Source organism: Chelonoidis abingdonii, chromosome 1 (assembly GCF_003597395.2).
Source record: "Chelonoidis abingdonii isolate Lonesome George chromosome 1, CheloAbing_2.0, whole genome shotgun sequence".
Taxonomy (NCBI): Eukaryota; Metazoa; Chordata; order Testudines; family Testudinidae; genus Chelonoidis; species Chelonoidis abingdonii.
In genome coordinates, this window is record NC_133769.1 from 181,347,962 (window position 1) to 181,368,591 (window position 20,630).

The 20,630-nt window shown below is 40.9% G+C and overlaps 1 protein-coding gene across 4 annotated transcripts in view; it reads right to left on the reverse strand.

Moving 5' to 3' along the window:
- Window positions 1-6,409: 6,409 nt before the first annotated feature.
- Window positions 6,410-20,630, reverse strand: part of CADM2 (cell adhesion molecule 2) — a 1,090,305-nt gene continuing 1,076,084 nt past the window's right edge. For all 4 annotated transcript variants that reach the window (XM_075073095.1, XM_075073090.1, XM_075073093.1 and 1 more), the window contains 2 exons: window positions 8,983-9,108; window positions 6,410-7,425 (listed from right to left, as the gene is read on the reverse strand). In XM_075073095.1, coding sequence (XP_074929196.1) covers window positions 7,307-7,425; window positions 8,983-9,108 — 245 coding nt within the window. In that variant the 3' untranslated portion in view covers window positions 6,410-7,306. The remainder of the gene's footprint in view (window positions 7,426-8,982; window positions 9,109-20,630) is intronic.

A 20,630-nucleotide genomic window follows, 5' to 3' on the forward strand; every position in this document is an offset into this window, starting at 1 on the left:
GGCCAAATCTCAAACACTTTGTTCACTGTTTAGCTGTAATCAGTACATAAAAACAAATGATTTTAAGGATGCATTTGTTTGTTTGTGTGTGTGTGTGTGTGTCTGTCTGTGTACATTACATAGGGATATGGGAAAATCTAGTTACACTTAAATGAGGACTTAATATTCTCATTCTGTGTTAACTACCATTATCCAATATACTGCAGAAAGGAAGGGGAAAGGAACAATAGTTCAATCCAAATATCATACATTTTTCTCCTCTTTTGAGACACATAAATATTTATAAAACAGAACTTACCTTAAAAATGGGAGGGGGTATTTAGTATGAAAACCCTCTAATAATTTTCATGTAAAACAAGAAGAAAAAAGAAAAGCTAGTAATGTAAAAGAAAACAAAATCAGCAATTTTCAGCACTGTGCATAAGCACAGGATAAGACTGTAAGTAGTTTATGCTGAGATGAGAGACCAGTGCTTATATAGGAAACACAGCTGGTTTGACCCTGGATACAGAGAAAGTGCTTAAGTGCTGACCCTTGGCAGGTTTAGCTTTTGCACCTGAAATCTTTAAAAAATTCTTTCACTTTTCCTTTGCAATAACATAAAGCATTCATTGGAAAGCAGAGTCTTTCTTCCACCTCAGCAATTGCTCCTTTTAACACAGCAGAGCCTTAAGTCACTTACACACAAAAGATGGGGGAGAAGGACAGATCCTTGACAACACACACAAGCGATGAAGCTGGTTTAACCAGCTACTTGAGGGCTTTTCATTGTGCTATGGAATCCCCAGGCGCTCTAGAGCCATATCAGCTCCTACACCATTTCCCTTTTTGACCCCGGTGCAAAGGGCTTTGCCCAGAAACATGGGCATGGCTGGCCGGTGGCAATTCCTAGCTAATGGGAACAGCCCCCTTGGAGGCTCAATGGCAATAGGGGTAGGTTAGAAGGGCCATGGATTGGAATGGCATAAAACCAGGTTTGCGCATACCTCTTCCCCCCCTCCCACCATCATCCTTCTGAGTTGCTCCAAATGCAGTATGTTGGTGTGACACTTGAATAGCATTGTGTGTCTGAGCTAACTTCCCTTACAGTCTGTCAGATGACTCCCTTTGACTTGATTGGTAGTTAGATCAGGCCCTCCTAGAACAATCATGTAGGGAATCCTGGTGTTGAAAGTTTCAGAAATAATTTCTGCCATATTGACACATTTCTTTGATTTTTTTTTGTACTAGATTCTACTGGATTGAATATTTGTATTGTAAATGTATATTGGAGATATTAAGTTTAAATAAATGACAAGTTAGAATATCTTGATAGCATGCATATTACTGATGTAATGCAAAAAGTTGCATATATGGTTTTAGAATTGACATTACAAACCTATGTTCTTTGTTAGTGAAAGTAATTGTGTTACAGTTGAATTGTATAATGTTCTTCTCCATATTTAATAGATATTGGTATGATATAACAGTGTGTTTTTAAACATTATGGGATGCATCTTCAGCCAATGTAAATCAGCCTAAACTAAATGAAACAGCGCTAAGCTGAAATATAGCAGCTGAGGATGTGGCCCAGTATCTACAGCTGCGGTCTGAAAGTCCCTGCCTGAGAACCTCCCCACTGTGGCCCAGGGAGGACAGACTCATGCAGCCATGCTGCCCGTAATGTTTGCTGCAGGTGCCGCCCCCCACAGCTCCCATTGGCTGTGGGAGAGGGACAGAGATATCATCACTAGTCGCCGGGCAGAGTCAGCCATGGAGGCAGCATCATAGTTGCCAGGCAGACTCAGCCATAGAGGCAGCATCACTTTTTTCCACAATGAATATAAACAAGTTAAAATACCGAACACAACTATCTGATGCATACCTTGCTACAATCCTGATGGCTTCAACTGCTCAGTCACTGAGGCCAAACATCAACAACTGACAGAACTGAAGCATTGCCAAGTGTCTGGCAAACACTAAAAACTCTCTGGCAGGCGAAAAATTGTATACAGTTGCATGACAGTTTTATTATTTCTAAGAAATTCAAAATGAAAAATACAATATAAAAGTTTTCTTTTCTGAAGACCATCTTCAGTGACATTATTGGCCCGTTGGGAGGATTTGAGGACTGGCACTGGCAATAAGGTAAATTGAGTTTGAGACCCCTGATCTATAGTGTTACTCAGTGGGACTACCTATAACAGAAGATAGTAAAAATTGGGGTTGTTTAATAGAGGAAATTAGATAAAGAGCCATGAATGCAACAAAGTTGTTTTCAGTTTCAACAGAAAAACTTAAAATTATCCATTTTAGAGGCTAAATCTAAGACTTTGTAATATTTTTAAAATGTATAAAGACACTCCATAGCCAGTATTTAACGTGAGAGGTAGCTTAACAGTTTAACCCCATATTTTCAATTCCTACATTTCATCTAACTGGAGTTGTTAAATGTCTATAATCATAATATATGCAAGCATGGAGTGATATAGGAAATGGCACTCACTTAAGCTTTACAGTATTACATTTAACATATTCATTTTCTTCTTTTTCTATTTCATGTTCTCTCACTACTTTCAGTGAATTACTTTTTGGAAGGGTATGACAGAAAATAACAAGAAGAAAAAGGTCAGTGATAAAATTTCATGTTTAGAAAAAGTTAACTTTATCACTAAAGGCTTCCTCTGTACTTTGACAGAAGCAGTTTGTACTCACAATGTAAGAGTACCTGACAGTACTGTATTGTGAACAAAATAGTGAAAATTCCAGGTGAGGTGGTTCAACAAAATAGAGGTCAGGATAATGTAGTTCTCCATTTCTTTCTCTCTGCTGTTCAAGCTAAAAAAAAACCCAGGGCATATGGCAATACATTTCAGTATCTTAGCTTGCTAGACTCCTCCAAGAAGGAAAAAAGAAAAACGTTGTTCTGTTGAGTCAAAAAGACATTACTGAGCAGGGTTGCCAAACTTGCAGTATGCTGGTAATGAAGCCATTAGCAGAGCTGAATTCTTACTTTGTCCTAAAAGTGTTTCAATGGAGTCTAATAGGACCTAAATAGTACTAGAGGGAAGACAGAGCTAGTGGGGTGGGAGGACAGAGATGCATTATTATAAATTAGATATCATTGCAAGTAGAGGAATTAAGCATATTGCATTAAGCATGACTATTGCACATGTGTACTTTAAAGTTAATTATTTTCACTGCTAGGGTTTTTGTTCCCCTCTTTTAAAATAATCAAAATGCATATTATAATTACATGGGTTTCCAATATCCATACACAGAAAGTACAAGATACTTACATGTAAGTACACTGTAGTTACCTATATTTTTGCATAGTTTTTAGTGTGTACTTTGTGCCACTTAATAAAAAGCATTACTCAGTTGTTTCTGCTGGCAGCTGATTCAATTGAAGTAGCTGATTTTTTTTTTTTGATTTTTTTTTTGGTATGTTCATCACAGATTACCATTTCCTAAGAGTGAGGAGATTGGACACTTGTAGTAATCTAGTTAGGTGGTGGGGAAAGCTGTGGGGTGAACATGAAGTTTTACATCATCTCCTTATTAAAGAAAAGGAATGTCAGATTCATGGTGTTAATTTAATATATTTACCATTAGTTTGAACAGATTAGTAAAGGTAAGAGTTCCATTTTCCTTTTGGTAACACTTTACAATAAGTGGCACTAAATTACACTATAACTGCTGTGTTACATGGAAGTACATGTAACCACACTGTAACTGTCAAAATAGCTACTGTACATGTGCGTACATGGTAACTTCAGTGCTGTTTACAATCAGTTGAATTACATAATTACAGATGATCCTGTCCTTTCTCTTCATTGAGATAGTTATATATACTATGCTATAATGAAAATACACATTAACTTCCATGCATTATTTAGAAAAGTTGGTTTTCTTCATGTATTCTTAATAGAGGAAGTCTCAGTGCAAGAAATGTGAAGACATTTTTAAGTGTTCCAGATTAAATTCTTAGCCTCAACTTAAATATCAGGTTCCTTAAACTGCTTCTTGGATTTCTGACGACACTAAACAGAATGGAAAGATGAACCCATTTGCCTGTGATGCCACATGCCTGTTTAATGATTATGTTCTCAAAGCATCAAAAAAAACAAAACAAAAAAACATTGTTCTACATTTGAAAGTTAAAAATAATCCATGGACATTGTAAACTGGCAGTAATTAGCTACCTTGTCTTGAGTAAATTACATTGCATGTATTTGTAGGTGTGGATGTTATACTAACATTCTAACTAACATGGTTCCCATTCGGAGCTTTCATTTTACACATTTATCAGATTTCTTGAGACTGTAATGGATTCAGTATTTCTGAATGGGATCTTTTTGTATAAAGGAGACAGACAATGTGTTTTTATCTGTTGAATACTATACTTAGTTCTAAGTGAGCCATGATGTTGCTTACAAAGGGCCTGGCACTGTATTTATTATCTTTCACCCAGTGAAGTCATTTGAACATGTGGATGTAGATGGATGTAAAGAACTACCTAATCAGAATTCTCAATTCATTTATACCGGTTGAAGTGTTTTTACACCCACTTCACACAAATGTAAATGAAATCACAAGATGCAAGACAGTGGAAAATCAGAAATCTATTGAAAATGAGCACACATTAAGAGTTTTAACTAAAAACTAACCAATGTAATTTAAGGGTCCAATTTATTTCTGGTTTTGCAATGCTTCAATGCTAGTTTTACACTGCACTGACAAGTTGGCTTTGAGTGGTTACGTCTAAAGATGCTCTAACATTTGAAGGTCTCACTTGACATCATGGTAAGTAATGATTTAAGCAACAATTCTACAATTCAAGCAAAGTGCAGTTTAGATAGAATGTATAAAGATGTAAAAGCAGCATTGATGAACAGTTCCACTTCAGTGAAAAAGGCCCTGATCCAGCAAAAAACTTAACTTTTTAAGTACATGAGTAGTTCCATTGAATTAGGTGGAACTTCTCACATGCTTAAGTGATTTTTTGGCTCCCTAATCAGACTGAGATATACAGTATTGTAATGCTGTTAATGCAACTTACTGTTGTGACAAGAACCTTTCTGTTCTGGTACTAAACTAAATGATTTCCTTTGCCAACCTTTTAAAAGTGTATGCTTTGAAAGACATGAATATCTTGAAAACCTATACTAGTTTCAATGTGTCTAGTAGCACCTACCTGGTTCTCTCAAACTACCATACTATATTAACATATTATTGCATTTTTTTCACAGATGGTATGGAGTGAACTGTAAAAACAAGCATGCAATCACATCAATGCAGACTTATTTCTTTAAAATGTCATACTGTATATGATTTATTATGTTAACACTCAACCACATCATATTATTTATGTTCTGTATATTTTGAAAAAGTGCTGCTTGATCAACATCACCCTCTTTCTTAGAAATTAACAAGATAAATGTTTCAACAAAAAGAAAGAGAGAAAGAAAACAAACAAAAAAATACTATAATATTCTCCTTAACAGGCTTATACTCTTCTGATAAATAATCTGACACAGCACCTTTGTCTTCCATTTTATCTTAATACATGATGATGTGTTCAGATTCTCCCTCCCCCGCCCCCACAAAAAATAAATCCCAAGAGATAATCCTTTACAATAAGCCGTCATGGTTTTAGATTTCATAAGTATAGCAACCATATAGAAATATTATTTTTCAAAGGTGCAACACTTGGGAGAGGGAGATAAACTCCCAACAACACAGATTTTCATTCTCCAGCATGGAATCACTACCAAGAGTTGATCTGGCACCATTTTTATTTCAGTGGAAGAGGAAATAAGCCGTTGGGCTTATAGTGTTTTGTTGTCATATTTAAGAACATGAGACTTTAAGAGAGACTTTCACCATAGAGCTAAAAGCACTGGCAGAAATTCTCTATCATTCACTGTGACATAAGTTTGTACCCCACAAAATGCATAGACAGGAATTTAATATAAAGAATTAGTCCATTTACCGTATACACAAAACATATATCATTTAACTTTTTTTTTTTCTTTTCTTTTCTTTTCTTTTTTTTGGCAACCCAACATAGATAAGCAGCTGTGGAACTGCCAAATTAAAAATTGAGAATTTAGCAACATAACAGTATTTGTTAAGGATATTAATCAAATGTGGTTGTAATTCAAAACCTGAGGCTGTGCACTGGTTGTTAGCTTAAAACTACCTTTCCATATAACATTGTGCTTCCATTGTATAACAAAGAAAAATTAACAAGAACTAGAAAAGTTTGCTGCTGAACAGTGCTAGGACATACAGACAAAAATTACTAATACATGTTATCTATTCAGAATATTGATTTAAGTCATATCTAAAGGGATATAATGGACATTAAAAAATGCTTACTTGTGACTGACTTAGCTATAGCCAAAAAAGTTAAATATGTATCAAATAATGTTTAATTGGATTTATTATATGCACTATATACAGATAGGAAAATGCTTTGCAATTGTGCCCCATGAACACTACATATCTGAATAGGCAAGTGAGTCCATATGAAGCAAATAAATTATTAAAACCGAAATTACAGAAACATATCTAATCTTGTGATCCCAAAAAGCAGTAAAAGGGTTGAATAAATTTGTTTCAGAATGAAGCTACAATAATCTAACTCTACAGAATCTGTATAGATAATACAGCATGATGTGATTACTACCCAAGCATGGAATTAGTATCAAGGTACCATTTTTAACAATGTATTGATACTCCTTTTCCACCAAATCCAAGCATACAAGAAACTATATTATGATGTTTTCAGTTTGTGGTTCCTAGGGCATATGTTTCAAAAACAGGTTGCCTTTGAATTATAGACATGTATAAAATATTCTTTGTAAACCTCTAATCTTAGATTTAATGTTTTATGTAAGTACATTATGTCCTTATCGAATAGTATTTGTTATGAAAATCATCCAGTGACATATTGATAGGGACCATGATAAAAGAAAATTGGAAAAGAAGAAAGCTATATAACATTTAAAAATGTAGAAAACTCAATAGCATGATTTAAGATGAAGATTAACATTGTTAAGGCTGTATATTCAAGCACTGTATGTTAAGAGAGCAATGGAAATGAATTTTAGGCAATAAGAAATGTCCTGCATTGTGGATGGTACTGTAAAGAAAGAATGATGCTGTCAACAACTGATTGTTGGCATAAACTGACTATTTATAGCAGTATGTAAGTTAATAAAGTTTGCAGAAGATGGCAGAAATGAATTCTGAAAGATGATAGCCAGTTTTCTCCAGCAGTCAGCCTGATAAGTAAAACTCAGAGAATCTAGGTCTCCATCTAAATGAAATACTCCTTTTTCTCCTCTGCATTGACTTGGCTGCCTTCTGCATTGATAATGGCTGTGTCAGCATCAGGTGCATCTTCAGCTCCTTTAGCTTCATTTGTTAAATATGTTCCTATGGGAATCAGTACAATAAAAAAAAATAGTTATTTTACTTTAGATTGCTGTATGTACAGTAGATCTGTAACAAAGATCTAACTGGTTTAATGAATGGAGTGATGCAGAACAGAACGTGATGCACTATTTTAGCACTAACTATACTGAAACACATAATATTCTAATTTGGGCAAGAAGTAGTTATGATTCATAACACTTGTCCCATATGCACATACATTTGCACATATCTATAGCAAAAAAAAAGGTATAACGTTCAAAAACATATTTTTTTTTGTCTCCAGTGGCATGAAGCATACAAATATTTTAACATACAATTGTTTAAATTATATCACCGTGTATTATATGGTATATCTAGATGGGTAAGAAAATTAACTTTGACTTAGATTTTATTAAATGCTTGTTTTTGAAAAATGGCTTCTAATTAGTTTTGTACTCTCCCACAGATGTAGGCCTTTTTTTTTTATCTGCTCTTTAATTCCACAGACTAGGATAATTAAGATTCTCTAGAAGTGAAAAACTGAAATAGCTGCATTAAGTTAACCCAGTCACTTCACTTTGCCACTGACATTGCTTTGCTAAATAGTATAAGAGCAGGATATTAATAGAGCTGTATGCAATAGACAATTTTCACTTTGTGAAAAGTGATATTTACATTGGCTTGGGACTTATTTGTTTTCAGTCAGGAAGTAGAGCAAAGATGCCACATTTTCACCTTGTTAATTAGAAATTTTTAATTTTTCCACACAGTTCTACTGAAATTTTTAAAAAAATATTTCTCAGTTTGTATTTACTAACCCTATGTAGAAGTAGATTTAATAACAGTAATACTTTTGGGGGAGGAAGGTAAACTAAGGTTAACAACTACACTGCAAGCCATTCAGACATTAAGCCTTCATAATTAATTTTTTTTTAAACAATCACCTGGGTCAAATTCTAAAATTTGTCCTCTGTTTTATTTAGACTCTTCGCTGACTTTAATGGGAGTTTTCCGTTCAGTAAACATAGTGTAAAAAACTCAGGACTTCAGAATTTTGCTCCTGGGGTGAAATCCTGGCTACACCGGAGGCAACAGCAAAACTTATGCTGATTTCAGTGGGACAAGGATTTTACCCCTGATTTTTAATGCAACTTATTGAATGTGTATTTAACGTTTTATCATGATTTCTGATTGTTAAAGCCTCATTCAATAACCATATATATTCTGCAGAATTAATGTAACAGTTAAAATAATGAGGACATGTAACAGTGCTTACAGCAAAGGGCTAGAATCTAGGCTCATTAGTCCTTCTAAATCTCCCTTAGCCACTGACTCACTACATGACCTTGGGGAGGTTGCTCAACATCCTTTTACTTCAGTTAATCCAACTGCAAAATTGGGTAAAAATCCAGACCTCAGTGAAAACCAGATACTTCTTCTGAGCCTGAGCTTTCCCAGGCAACTAAATTCCAAACAGGGGGTGGGGGCAGAGAGGGCACAAGAGTGTTTGAGGGTGCAAATAATCATGAGGAAGTACTGCTGCAAAAAGTGATTGCACTTTGATTAAATCTGTCCTACCTTTATGTCTTGCCAGATATCGTCCAAGCAGAATTATAGAACACAATGTGACAAAGACAACTACAGCCACTATTCCTCCTATGAGAGCATGGTCAGGTGCAGTCTGTCCAGCCAAAGCATTTGGGTCTGGCGGGGGGGAAAACAACCAAAAATTGTCCTGATCAGATAAGAATTGATATGAAAATACACAGCAGCAAGTTTATACTGGCCATTCCGAAAATAGGGCATTTCCCTCTTTAATATTCAGGGTGGTTATTCCCCCTCTTTTACTACCAGTATCTTATCAACAGCATAGCATTGCATGTATTCCCAGACTGTTAAAGCCCTGAGGACATCACAGTTATGAAAAATGTTACCTTATTCTTCCTTGGCAGAGGTTATTAAATGGGAAAGGTTTCTGGTTTTGTCCTAGTTGTATTACAACTGAAAATCTGCAATAGCTATTTATAGAAGCAAAAACAAGGAATTGAGAATTGGGGATCAGATAGCATCAGCAGAATACTGTCTACATAATACATAATTTATATGACTGAGTCTCAGAGGGGATCCCTTATATAGTCTCTTCTTGTCACTCCTTTCCGATTGCATGAGAAATGAAAAAGGAGATAAAGTGCAGACTTTCCAAGTTCTTCTGCAAATGGCTGAGTCTGCAGGAATTTGGCCAGATAAACGTATCATGTATCCTTAAAGATCCTTGTTCACTCTCACGTGTTGATTTGTGCATTTACTACAGTTATCCGATTAACATTGACATTAGTAAACTCTAATAGATTTTAACAATACATTAGCAATTTCATTTCATTCACTGTGCACAACACATTGGGATTATTGTCAGAATTAGGCTTTTTATGCTGGTCATTTATCTATTAGTGAGCCTGGTGCATTACAGAAGGCTCCAAAGAAGCAATCATGGAAAATGACACTGTTTAGGGGTCAGTAATTCCCCAGAGCTTTTGAAGAATGAACTGGTAACCTTCAAGTGTTGCTTCATCTGAAATATGCTAGAGAGGGGTGAGGGAAGGAGTCAATCCTACAGTAGCATGGTAACATTTCTCTTCTTTTTTTAAATGAAAAATGCCTGTCTCAAAGTAATAGTAATTCTCCCAAGATTGAGGGTTGTGTATTAGCTTGCTCGCTCTATACTAATCAGTCTGAACACACTGCTTCAAGGACATTTCCCTTTTAGGCGTTGTTTATATTCTACAAACAGTTTGCAAATAGCTGTCTTGCAACGGCATAAAATGGAAATATCATTAACACAGAAAAGAGGACAAATCGGTAAAATCTGACTGGGAAAAGCTGCGGACAATGCATGGGAAGTGTAACACTCTTGTTTGTGATTTGTTTTTAATTAATTTTCATAAAGACACAATAACAAATACAGAACGATAAAAGATGTACAGCTTGTATACGTTACCAAATTCTGCATATTTCACAGGTAGTCAATAAAATTATGCAATTACACAGTTACATCTTGTCAAAGCTGCAAGACCAGATTATACAAATCAGACAAATTATACAGACATAAAATGTTAGGGTGAGGGTAAAAATAATAGTAATGATAATAATAATAATGCCATACACAAATAGACAAAAAACGGGAAAGGGAGCAAGAAGCTGGAGGGAGAAAGCAAAGAGGTGAGGTGGAATTGAAGTCTGGCATTATTTGAGCCATCTCAGCATTCTTTATACAAATGTATCAAGAACCAGGATCCAAATTTCTTCAAATTCATATAATTGCTCTCTGCAGCAATAAGATATTCTTCTTCAAGTGCTTGCTCATGTCGATTCCAGTCCATGTGAGTACATGCCCAGTGCGCAGTTCTCAGAGATTTTTGCCTTACCGGAATCTGTAGGATTGGCAGTGGCGCTCCCTTGAGCACCACACTCATGCATTGGTATATCAGACGCCACTGGCCCTACACCCTCTCAGTTTCTGCTTACCGCCTGTGGTGGTTAGTCTAGCGGTTTCATCTCTTCTGCCTTCAAGCCGTAGGGCCTTGTAAATAGTTTGTTTATAGTAGTTAGTGTTAAATAGCTAAGAGTAGTTGTAGTTAGAAGTTAGAGTCCCAGCGGGGACTTCACCCTAGGTAGGGCATGCCCTGGTCTCCTGGGTTTAAGCCCTGCGCGGACTTTAACAGGCCTATGCCTTTAAGCTCCCTCAAGTGCTTGGGGGAATCACACCTGAGAGATAAGAGCTGTATTTGTAAAAACTTTCATGGAGTCCGCCCTTCATCCGGCTTCCGTGCCGTCCCACCAGGACTCACTGAGTACCTCAGCCCTAGTGCACAGTATGCCCCCAGCACTGACTCCTGGGAACGGCATGGGACGTAAACCCCTGACAATGCCTTCACAAGCTCCCCCAGTGCCAAGAGAGCAAAGGCCTCCACTTGCACCACCGACATAGCACATGCCACAGGAATCAGCAAAGGCTCCCCAGGCATGCCAGCCACTAAGACCTCTCAGGGGAGAGAGGAGTGCCACTGATCCAGAGATGAAGTAGCACTCTCCACCTCCATGCTGCAGATCGTCGGAGCTTCAGCCCAGATCCTCCAGGGCTCACCCTCTGTCACCAACACCATGATTGTGGTCCCTGCCATCTTGACATGGATTGCTTAGGGGGAAATGCTGCTCTCCATATTACTGACGCCACTTGTCCTGCAGTTGTCCGGACCCTTGGTGCAGGTCCCGGTAGCCTACCATGTGGGAGCGTTTTCTGTCATGTCTCTGGTCCCCTCGGCACTGGTCTCCTCAATACCGGCACCAATATCCTCACTCCAGGTGACGGTCTGCACATAGACTAAGGCATCGATGATGTCACCAGAAGGAAATTCCTCTGGTAAGGAAGGCAGTTCAGCCCCTCACCTAGACTCCACTGGCCTGAATGGGTACCCGAGGTCACGTTGACATCGACAGCGCTATCTTGGCAGCACAGCCAGTGGCCAGAGCAGTGGCCTTATTGGAGTTTGTGGGGAGTGTCAATCATGGCAATACCCCCTTCACGCCACTCATTGTCTGCCACCTCGGAGCAAAAGCTGGCGGCACTGACGGCACCGGGCTCAGGGCATAAGGAGCACTTAGAGGTCCTAGCAGAGGAGACTTCATTCATCCCTAAGCCTCCCTCCCCGACAGGGGAAAAAGATGACCCAAGGCCTTCCCCCACTGTACAGTCATCGTCTTTGTCCCCAAATGAGGTGGTTGTGGGGCTCTTGAGGGATGATTTTAAAGAACGCCAGGTCCTGCTTCGATGAGTGGCTGAGAACTTGGGCCTGGTGGTGGAGGAAATGGCTGAGCAGGTGGACACATTGTTTAATGTCCCGTCGGCCTCTACCCCAGCTCCTGTCGCACTACCAGTGAATGATGGTGTCCTCAAAATTGCCAAGGCCCTCTGGCAAACGCCTTCATCCATCCTTCTCACCTCTAGAAGGGCTGAAAAGAAATACTTTGTCCAGCCAAAGGGTCTGAGTACCTTTACACCCACCCTTCCCCAGGTTGGTGGTCTCTGTGGCCAATGAAAAACATAAACAAGGGCATACCAGCTCAGCTCCCAAAATTAAAGAGGCCAAAAGATTGGACTTGTTTGAGAGGAAAACTTATTCAATTGCCAGATTACAATTCCAGGTGGCAAACCTTCAGGCACTCCTAGGGAGATACAATTTCAACTTATAGGACTCCGTCCATAAGTTCAAGGAGTCCCTCCCACAAGGTTTGGCCCAGGAATTCGGCGCCCTGGTGGAGGAGGGCACTACAGTGGCTCAGTGCTCCCTCAAAACAGCATGGGACACAGCTGACTCGGTGGCTAGGCTGATGACATCAGAGGCAGTTATGAGGGGCACTCCTGGCTTCAGACCACCAGTCTCTCCCAAAAGATGCAGATCTCGATCCAAGAGCTCCCATTTGATGGGATCGGTCTTCTTTCAGAGCAGACAGATGTGAGGCTGCATGGGTTAAAAGACACTTGGGCTACCCTTCACTAATTTGGCATGCATACTCCATAGTCTGCAAGAAAGCAGTTACGGCCACCCATGCCACCAAGGCCTTGGCAGTCTCGTCCAGGGTCTGCAAGGAGAAGGAACAGGGATGTTAGTTTCAGCTTCCGCCACCCTTCCTCCTCCTGCTCACCTGCGTGGCCCAGCAAAGCACCCCAGGGGCCAGAACCACTGGCTCTGAGGGTGCAGTTGAGAGCAATGTCCCCTCCCAGGATCCACCCCACTCCTTCCTCAACCATCTTCGTCCTTACTGTTCAGCCTGGTCATAGGTGGAGGAGGTCCCTTGAGACATGACAGGAAAGGGATTCTAATCCCATTATTTTCTAATCCCGAAAGCAAAGTGGGCCTCAGACTCATTCTGGACTGGCAATGCCTCAATAAGTCTCTCAAGGTCTTCTTGGCCTCCATCATCCCCTCCCTGGATCAGGGAGACTGGTATGCTGCCCTTGACTATATTTCCATATATCAAGGTCACAGACATTTCCTCCATTTCATAGTGGATGGCTGCCATTTCCAATTCATAGCGCAGCCCTTTGGCTTCTCAATGGCCCCAAGGGTCTTCACAAAAGGTATGGCACCAGTAGCCACTTACCTGAGATGTCGAGTGGTCCAGGTCTTCCTGTATCTCAATGACTGGCTCATCAAAGGCAGGTCTTGGGAACAAGTACAGAGGAGCCTTGATCTGGTGTGTTCCACCTGCTGCAACCTGGGTCTGTTGATAAACGAGCAAAAATCCATCTTAAGGCAGTCTAAATAATAGAGTTCATTGGGGTGGTTATTGACTCCACATGAGTCAGAACTTTCCTTCCGGAGGCTCATTTTCAGGCATGCCGGACCTGATCTCCCATGTGAAGAACCACCCACTCACCATGGCTCACGCCTGCTTGTGATTGTTGGGCAACATGGCCGCTTGTACATTCGTGGTCAGTCATGTCCACCTCCGGCCACTGCACGCCTGCCTAGGGTCTGTTTACATCCCTAACAGACATGACCTACACTGGGAAGTCAGGGTGCTGGATCACATTCTGTCATCCCTGGAGTAGCGGTTGAACCCTCAGTCAGTGTTGGAGGGAGTTCCCTTCCTGGCCCTGGCCCCGTTGTTGACCCTAGTCTCAGATGCTTTGGACCTGGGCTGGGGAGCCCATCTCGGTGAGCTCAGCACACAAGGCTGCTGGCTGCAGGACAAGCTGCCCTTCATACCAATGTCAGGGAGCTAAAACCAGTTTACCCTGCCAGGCTTTTTTGCCCCACCTGAAGCAGAAGATGGTACAGGTCCTCACAGACAATACTGCCACAATACTGTCACATCAACAGGCAGGGTGGAGCCAGGTCGTCGACCCTTTGCCAAGAAGCTCTCAGTCTTTGGGACTCCTGCGTGTGGCATGCCATCCATCTGATGGCCAGGCATCTGCCCGGGACCTGAATGTGTTAGCAAATTGCCTCAGCAGGATCCTCTCATCTCGCTACGAACGGTTGCTCCACTCGGAGGTGATCAGTATGATCTTCCGAAAGTGAGGAACTCCCCAGGTAGACCTGTTCACACCTTGTCAGAACAGGAAATGCCATGTGTTCTGTTCACTCTAAGGGATGGACAGGGGTTCCCTGTCAGATGCTTTTCTGCTCCCATGGTCAGGGGCCCTGATGTACGCCTTCCTGCCAGTACCGTTGATCCACAGAGTCCTTGTGAAGATCAAACAGGACAAGGACAAGATTATTCTGATAGCCCCCAAGTGGCCTCATCACTGTTGGTTCGGCACACTGCTAGTCCTTTCAGTAGTCTCCGCGCTGTGGCTACGTCTCTGGCCGGACTTGATGTCCCAGGGCCACAGCAGTCTTCCACACTCGAACCTGGAGGCATTGCACTTGTCAGTGTGGCTACTGCATGTCTGAATGTGGAAGAGCAGGACTGCCTGGCCTGGGTTTAACAAGTCCTGCTGGGTAGTAGAAAGCCTTCCACCAGAGCGGCTTATCTGGCCAAGTGGGAAAGGTTTACATGCTGGGCTTTGGAGTGATGTGTCTGGGCTGAGCAGGCCTCGCTGCAGGTGACCCTGGATTATTCTGAACCTCAAACTTGATGGCTTGTTCCTGTCATTGGTCAGGGTCCACTTGGCCGCTATTTTGGCTTTCCACCCTCCCTTCCAAGGCAGGTCAGTCTTCACTCACAACATGATGGCCCAGTTCTTGAAAGGTCTGGAGAATCTTTACCCTCACATTCAGGACCCCGCCCCTCCCTGGGATTTGAATCTCGTGCTGTTGAGCCTCGTGGGACCTCCCTTCAAACTTCTGGCTTCCTGCTCCCTTCTCCTCTCCTGGAAGGTTTCATTCCTGGTTGCAGTTATGTCTGCCTGCAGGGTGTCTGAGATCAGGATGCTTACTTCAGAACCTTCCTGTACAGTATTCTACAAAGATAAAGTCCAGTTGTGGCTGCACCCAGTGTTCCTGCCCAAGGTAGTTTCCCAGTTTCATATCGGCCATACTTACTGGTCTTCTTCCTGAAACCCCATAAATCCAAAGAGGAAAGCAGGTTGCATACCCTGGACGTCAGGAGGGTGCAGGCCTTCTATATTGATAGGAGAAAGCCATTTTGCAAGTCAACGCAGCTGTTCATTGTGGTCACAGACAGGATGAAAGGTTGCCCAGTGTCTGCTCAAAGGATTTCATCCTGGATCACAGCCTGCATCCCATACTGCTATGATCTGGCAAAAGTGCCTCCACCAGCGATAGTAAAGGCGTACTCAGCTAGAGCGCAAATGTCATCAGTGGCCTTCTTGGCTCAGGTGCCATCTAAGAGATCTGTAGAGCTGCTACCCAGTCAATTGTCCATACGTTTATATCCCGTTATATACTTACCCAGAAGGCCTGGGACAATGCTGGCTTCAGAAAAGCACTGCTGCAAGCTGCAAGACCGTAAACTCTGAGTCCACCTCCATTGACACTGCTTGTGAGTCACATAGAATGGAATCAAAATGAGCAAGCACTTGAAGAAGAAAAAACTGTTACCTACCTTTTCATAACTGTTGTTCTTCGAGATGTGTTACTCATGTCCACTCCATTACCTACTCTCCTGCCCCTCCATTGGAGTTGCTGTCAAAATGAAAATGAGAGGGCGTAGGGCCAGTGGCGCCTGATATACTGATGCATGAGCATAGCACTCAAGGAGGTGGCTACTGCTGACCTTATGAACACCACTAAGGCAAAAATCTCTGATGACTGCACACATGGGCATGCACTCACCTAGAATGGAATGGACATGAGCAACACATCTCAAAGAATAACACTTATGAAAAGGTAGGTAACCGTTTTAACTTTCTTTTGCTACTAACAAGGACAGGTCCAAATACCAGTGCTCTATTATGGGCATAAGCCTACTCCTCCATTATTTATAAATTCACAGTAATCATTGCTACCTTCAGCAATCAAAGTCATTGTGGTGGAGTTAGCAAAGCAGATACTAGAATAAAATTTTCTGCTGAGATTTGGTTCCAGAAACCAAGCTCTGTTTTTCACTCATATCCACCTCTTTTCACAGCTGCTTGACTGTGAGGTAGTCCAATTTCAGATGCATCAGGAGTTCCTTTTTCTTTGTTACAGCACCAACAAAATCAGAAGACGAGGTTTCCATCTTGTACAACTTCTGTGGTGTCCTCTACATTTTGAATAGAATCTGTTGCTGAATCAGGCATGACTGAGAAGCATTTTTAACATTCCATAATATGCTCTGCTGCTGGGGTTCTTTTGAGTATTGTGATTATGTCCCTTCTCATGCTTTCACAAAGAACTCCAGGCGGACACTATTATATGATAATTGAATAAACATGAGACTTACATGCAGACCAGGATCATTTCTCTGCTCTTGAATAGAGTTATTCACCTAAGAGATGGATTGTTTTAGAGTAGAACCCTGCTTTCCTGTGTTTCTGTAAACAGCTAAATGGGTATAGTTTCTTGTAGTTTCACCAGGAGTGAGGAAGATGCTGCCTCTAGAAGCAGATAATTCTTTCATTGCCACATCTGCCAGTTTCTTGCACCTTCCTCAGAAATTTCTGGTAGTAGTCACATTAAAGACAGGATATTTGGCTAGATGGACCACTGACCATCTTGGAAGTTCCTAGATCCCTTTGGATTACTGTGGATTAATGAGGTTCTACTATTTCTGTATGCTGACTCTTCTGAGTTTTGAGAGTCATTTTAACCATTTGTTTTACCTTGCTCTGGGTGTTTAATTTTTAACATGCTGAATGATAATTATTAACACATCAAAGCAAGACTGCATCTCAGAACCTGTCAGTACTGTCCTTAGTAAAGCAATACATTACATTAACCATTTATACTGTATCGCCAATATTATAACAAAACTTCTGATAAGTTTTGCCCATGAACATGTCTTTTGGGGGGAGTGTAGTTTCCCTGATCCCAGATAACAATCCATAAAATAATGTTGCAAATTGCAAAGCCCTCTATAAATTAGGAAACAATGCTGTTTAACATTTTTAGAAGCTATATATTATACTTACAGGGTAATTACTGTCCTGTTGCAGTTCATGACATGAGCAGATTCCCTTGAGTGAATTACAGCCTTGCATTCACTTTGGGGCTATCCATTATCTTATATGTAACTACTACTGTAACCAAAATGCTTCAGGAACTGCTTCTACAGCACAGAAACACTGGGGCATATTCACATCTCTATGTATTGTGAAGATTTATGTTTTTAACTTCTATTAAAATTAGTGGATGTGATGTGTGTAAATCTGGGTAGTGAGCTAAGGATATACTCCACAATCTGCCTGACCCCGACCCCCCGCCAAAAAACCCCCACCCAAAATTAAAATTAACAGTGTTCAGGGAATCTTCAGATTTTCCATTAAAATTATTAATGATATCGTCCCGCTGAAATATATATGCCCAAGGAGATGAATATGGAATTAGAATTATCCAGTAATTTCTTGTGGATACTGCAAACAGATAATTACATTCAAAATTATGCTCACAAAAGTTCCAGAGTAGTTTGTCCCCTATTAAAATATGGAGAGGATTTTGATGAGTTAACACAAAACAGCTGAACATGAGTCATATGCTGTGATATTCAAATTCAGGACTTCTGAATCAGAGCAGATCTTGTTCCTTCAAGGACCAGCTCTCATCTTTTTTCTTTACACTTCGATGGGATTAAACAATAATCTTAACACCAAATTGCTTAAAACAATAAATTCTGAATTCATTGGATTCCTTTGATTCCTCCTCCTTATGAGGCCTGTTCAACATAATCATTCTCGATGCTACAAAATCACATCTGTCCAGCTTTTAAGGATTCTCCCCTTATTGACATCATGCACCCCATGTCATTGGTCCCAACCTCCACACATAAGATGCCTACATGAGAGGAAAACTAGATCACTCATAAAGAAGCAAGATGAGGGTGAGACGTGACAATATCACAGATCTGTGTACAAATAAAGGCGTACTTATTTTCTGATGCCAATCTTATAGGAGTGTAATTTATTAAAAATACCTTAGGTCCCTAGTATTGGTATTCACACAAATTGCTAAGTAGTTTTTCATGAGCTGGTGTAAATTATATGTTAGTTATTCAGTTAATTTCATTTTCTCCTTGCACAACCTTATTCATGCATAGTTAATTTCTCTGAGCTAGATTAGGGAGAGTGTCAGATAACCCAAAAGTTTAGCAATGTGAGAAGCAATTGCCAAAAGGGGTGCATGTTAATGGGTGATAGTCATGTATTCTCCTTTTCACTCATGGATGAGCTTGAAAAGCTACAGCGCTTGTCTGAAGAACCTACTGTGGAGCCCAGCACTGGAAAAGGCATTCCCTCTTCTCACCAGTCCAGACTTCTCAACTACTATTGTATGCTTCCGGTGAAACTTATGGGGGTTGGGTAGGAGGGATTTCACATGGCCGGCAGGTACACTCCTCATCATTTGACTTCAGAGACAGCCTACTGGTTCTTCTGCATCCTTAACACAGTAACCTCTGCTGATATCTGTGGCAGCTCTTCTGTTTTGGAGCACTAACACCCAGTAATTCAATACCCTGGGCAGTCAAGAAGGCAACACTATCATTGGCTTTTTAGGAGGCACATCTCAGGAGGTTGTTAAGAGGACAGAAAAACTGAGGGCTGGGAGCAGGTCTCAAGAGTTTGTGCCACAGTTCTTAGCTGTCTGGAGCCATCCTCTGGCCATGTGGAGAGGTGTGTGCCTAGATCTGGCATAGTAACTGCAGCTCAGGGCTGCAACACTTGGTCCAGTGGCAGGTGAAAGTGAGGGAAAGAGGACTGCTCCCCTCTATAAACCAATCAGGATGCTTCTTGGTACTGGCTCTGGTGGAGAAGATGAGATGCACTCAATGAGTGACTTCTGTGCAGAGTTCCTATAGGTAAACAGGAAGAAGGTGAAGTACGGAAGTGATGCAGTTGGAGTGGGGAAGATGCTTGTGGTCAGTTGACAAGGGATAAGGTATGTATGTTGGTGGGGCAATGAGGGATCTGCAGGACAACCAGATATCAGGCCAAGTTCTATTCTTGAAGCCAATAAGTGTCTATCTCTTCGCTCAATGACACAGAATGGCAGCAATACAAACTAGTACCAGATTTCTGTTGAATAGCTCTGATTCATTTGGAGTCCATCTGGTTTACGTGGGATACTATTCATCTGGGACCCATGAAGGAGAGAATTCATACCTCCGCCACCCATATGTGTTGAAGTGCCAAAAACACCTGAGGTTCCCAAGAAATAAAAGTCTCCCACAAACAGCTCTTCACCTTTTGGATTTTTGGAAGCATTCATAGTGGTTTTGAAATAGGAAATACTTTCTTCAAAGCACACGTGATGGAAATCAAAAGCCAATTATGAACATAAATTAGCTCAGGGCAGCAAATGGCCAGACTTGTCTTCAGAACATGAAGATGAACTAGCTATGGATGCCGTTTTATCCCATGAGTCAGTAGTCTACAGCCAGTGGTCTCCTGGTAAACTCATAAGCAGAATCAGGGAACACTAGGAAACAAGCATATTAGGGAATCCATCCCTGACCCAGATGTACACTATGGTATGCTGACATTCCAGGTGTATAGTATAGCAGATGTATAGGAAAGCAGCATAGCGGCTGTAAATGAGTCTTAAAAGATTTCTGTTTCCACACAGTGGGGTTTAGTTCCAGGTCTTTCCAGTCATGCCCCAAAGTGTGGATGCTGCATTGTGTACAGTGCCATTAGACTGGAAGTTTTGAGTAGTAAGCAAAAGATTTAGCCAGAACTGGAATGAAGTACCCTTTTGGTTACACAAGAATGTGTAAATGGAACCAATTGATGCATTCACAATAGAAAGTCAGTGGCCCCAAACAGCACCAATCCTGAACCAGCTGTGATGGGTTGTCATGCCTGGGGTGCAGTCTGGGAGCTGTGGGAATCACTGTGCCATGGGAATCACATATTTTCACACAGCTTGGTTGGAGACATAGCCAGCCTTGCCAGGCCCTATTATCACCCAACAAGACAGCAGGTGACGCCATAGACTCAAATTGAGCTACCTGAGTGCAAACAGCACACACCAGCCAGTTGCCCAGCTCCCCAGGCATGCACACACTGCTGGAGTATAAACTCTTGTCCTGCACCAGGACCTGTACAATGTAAGCTCATAAAT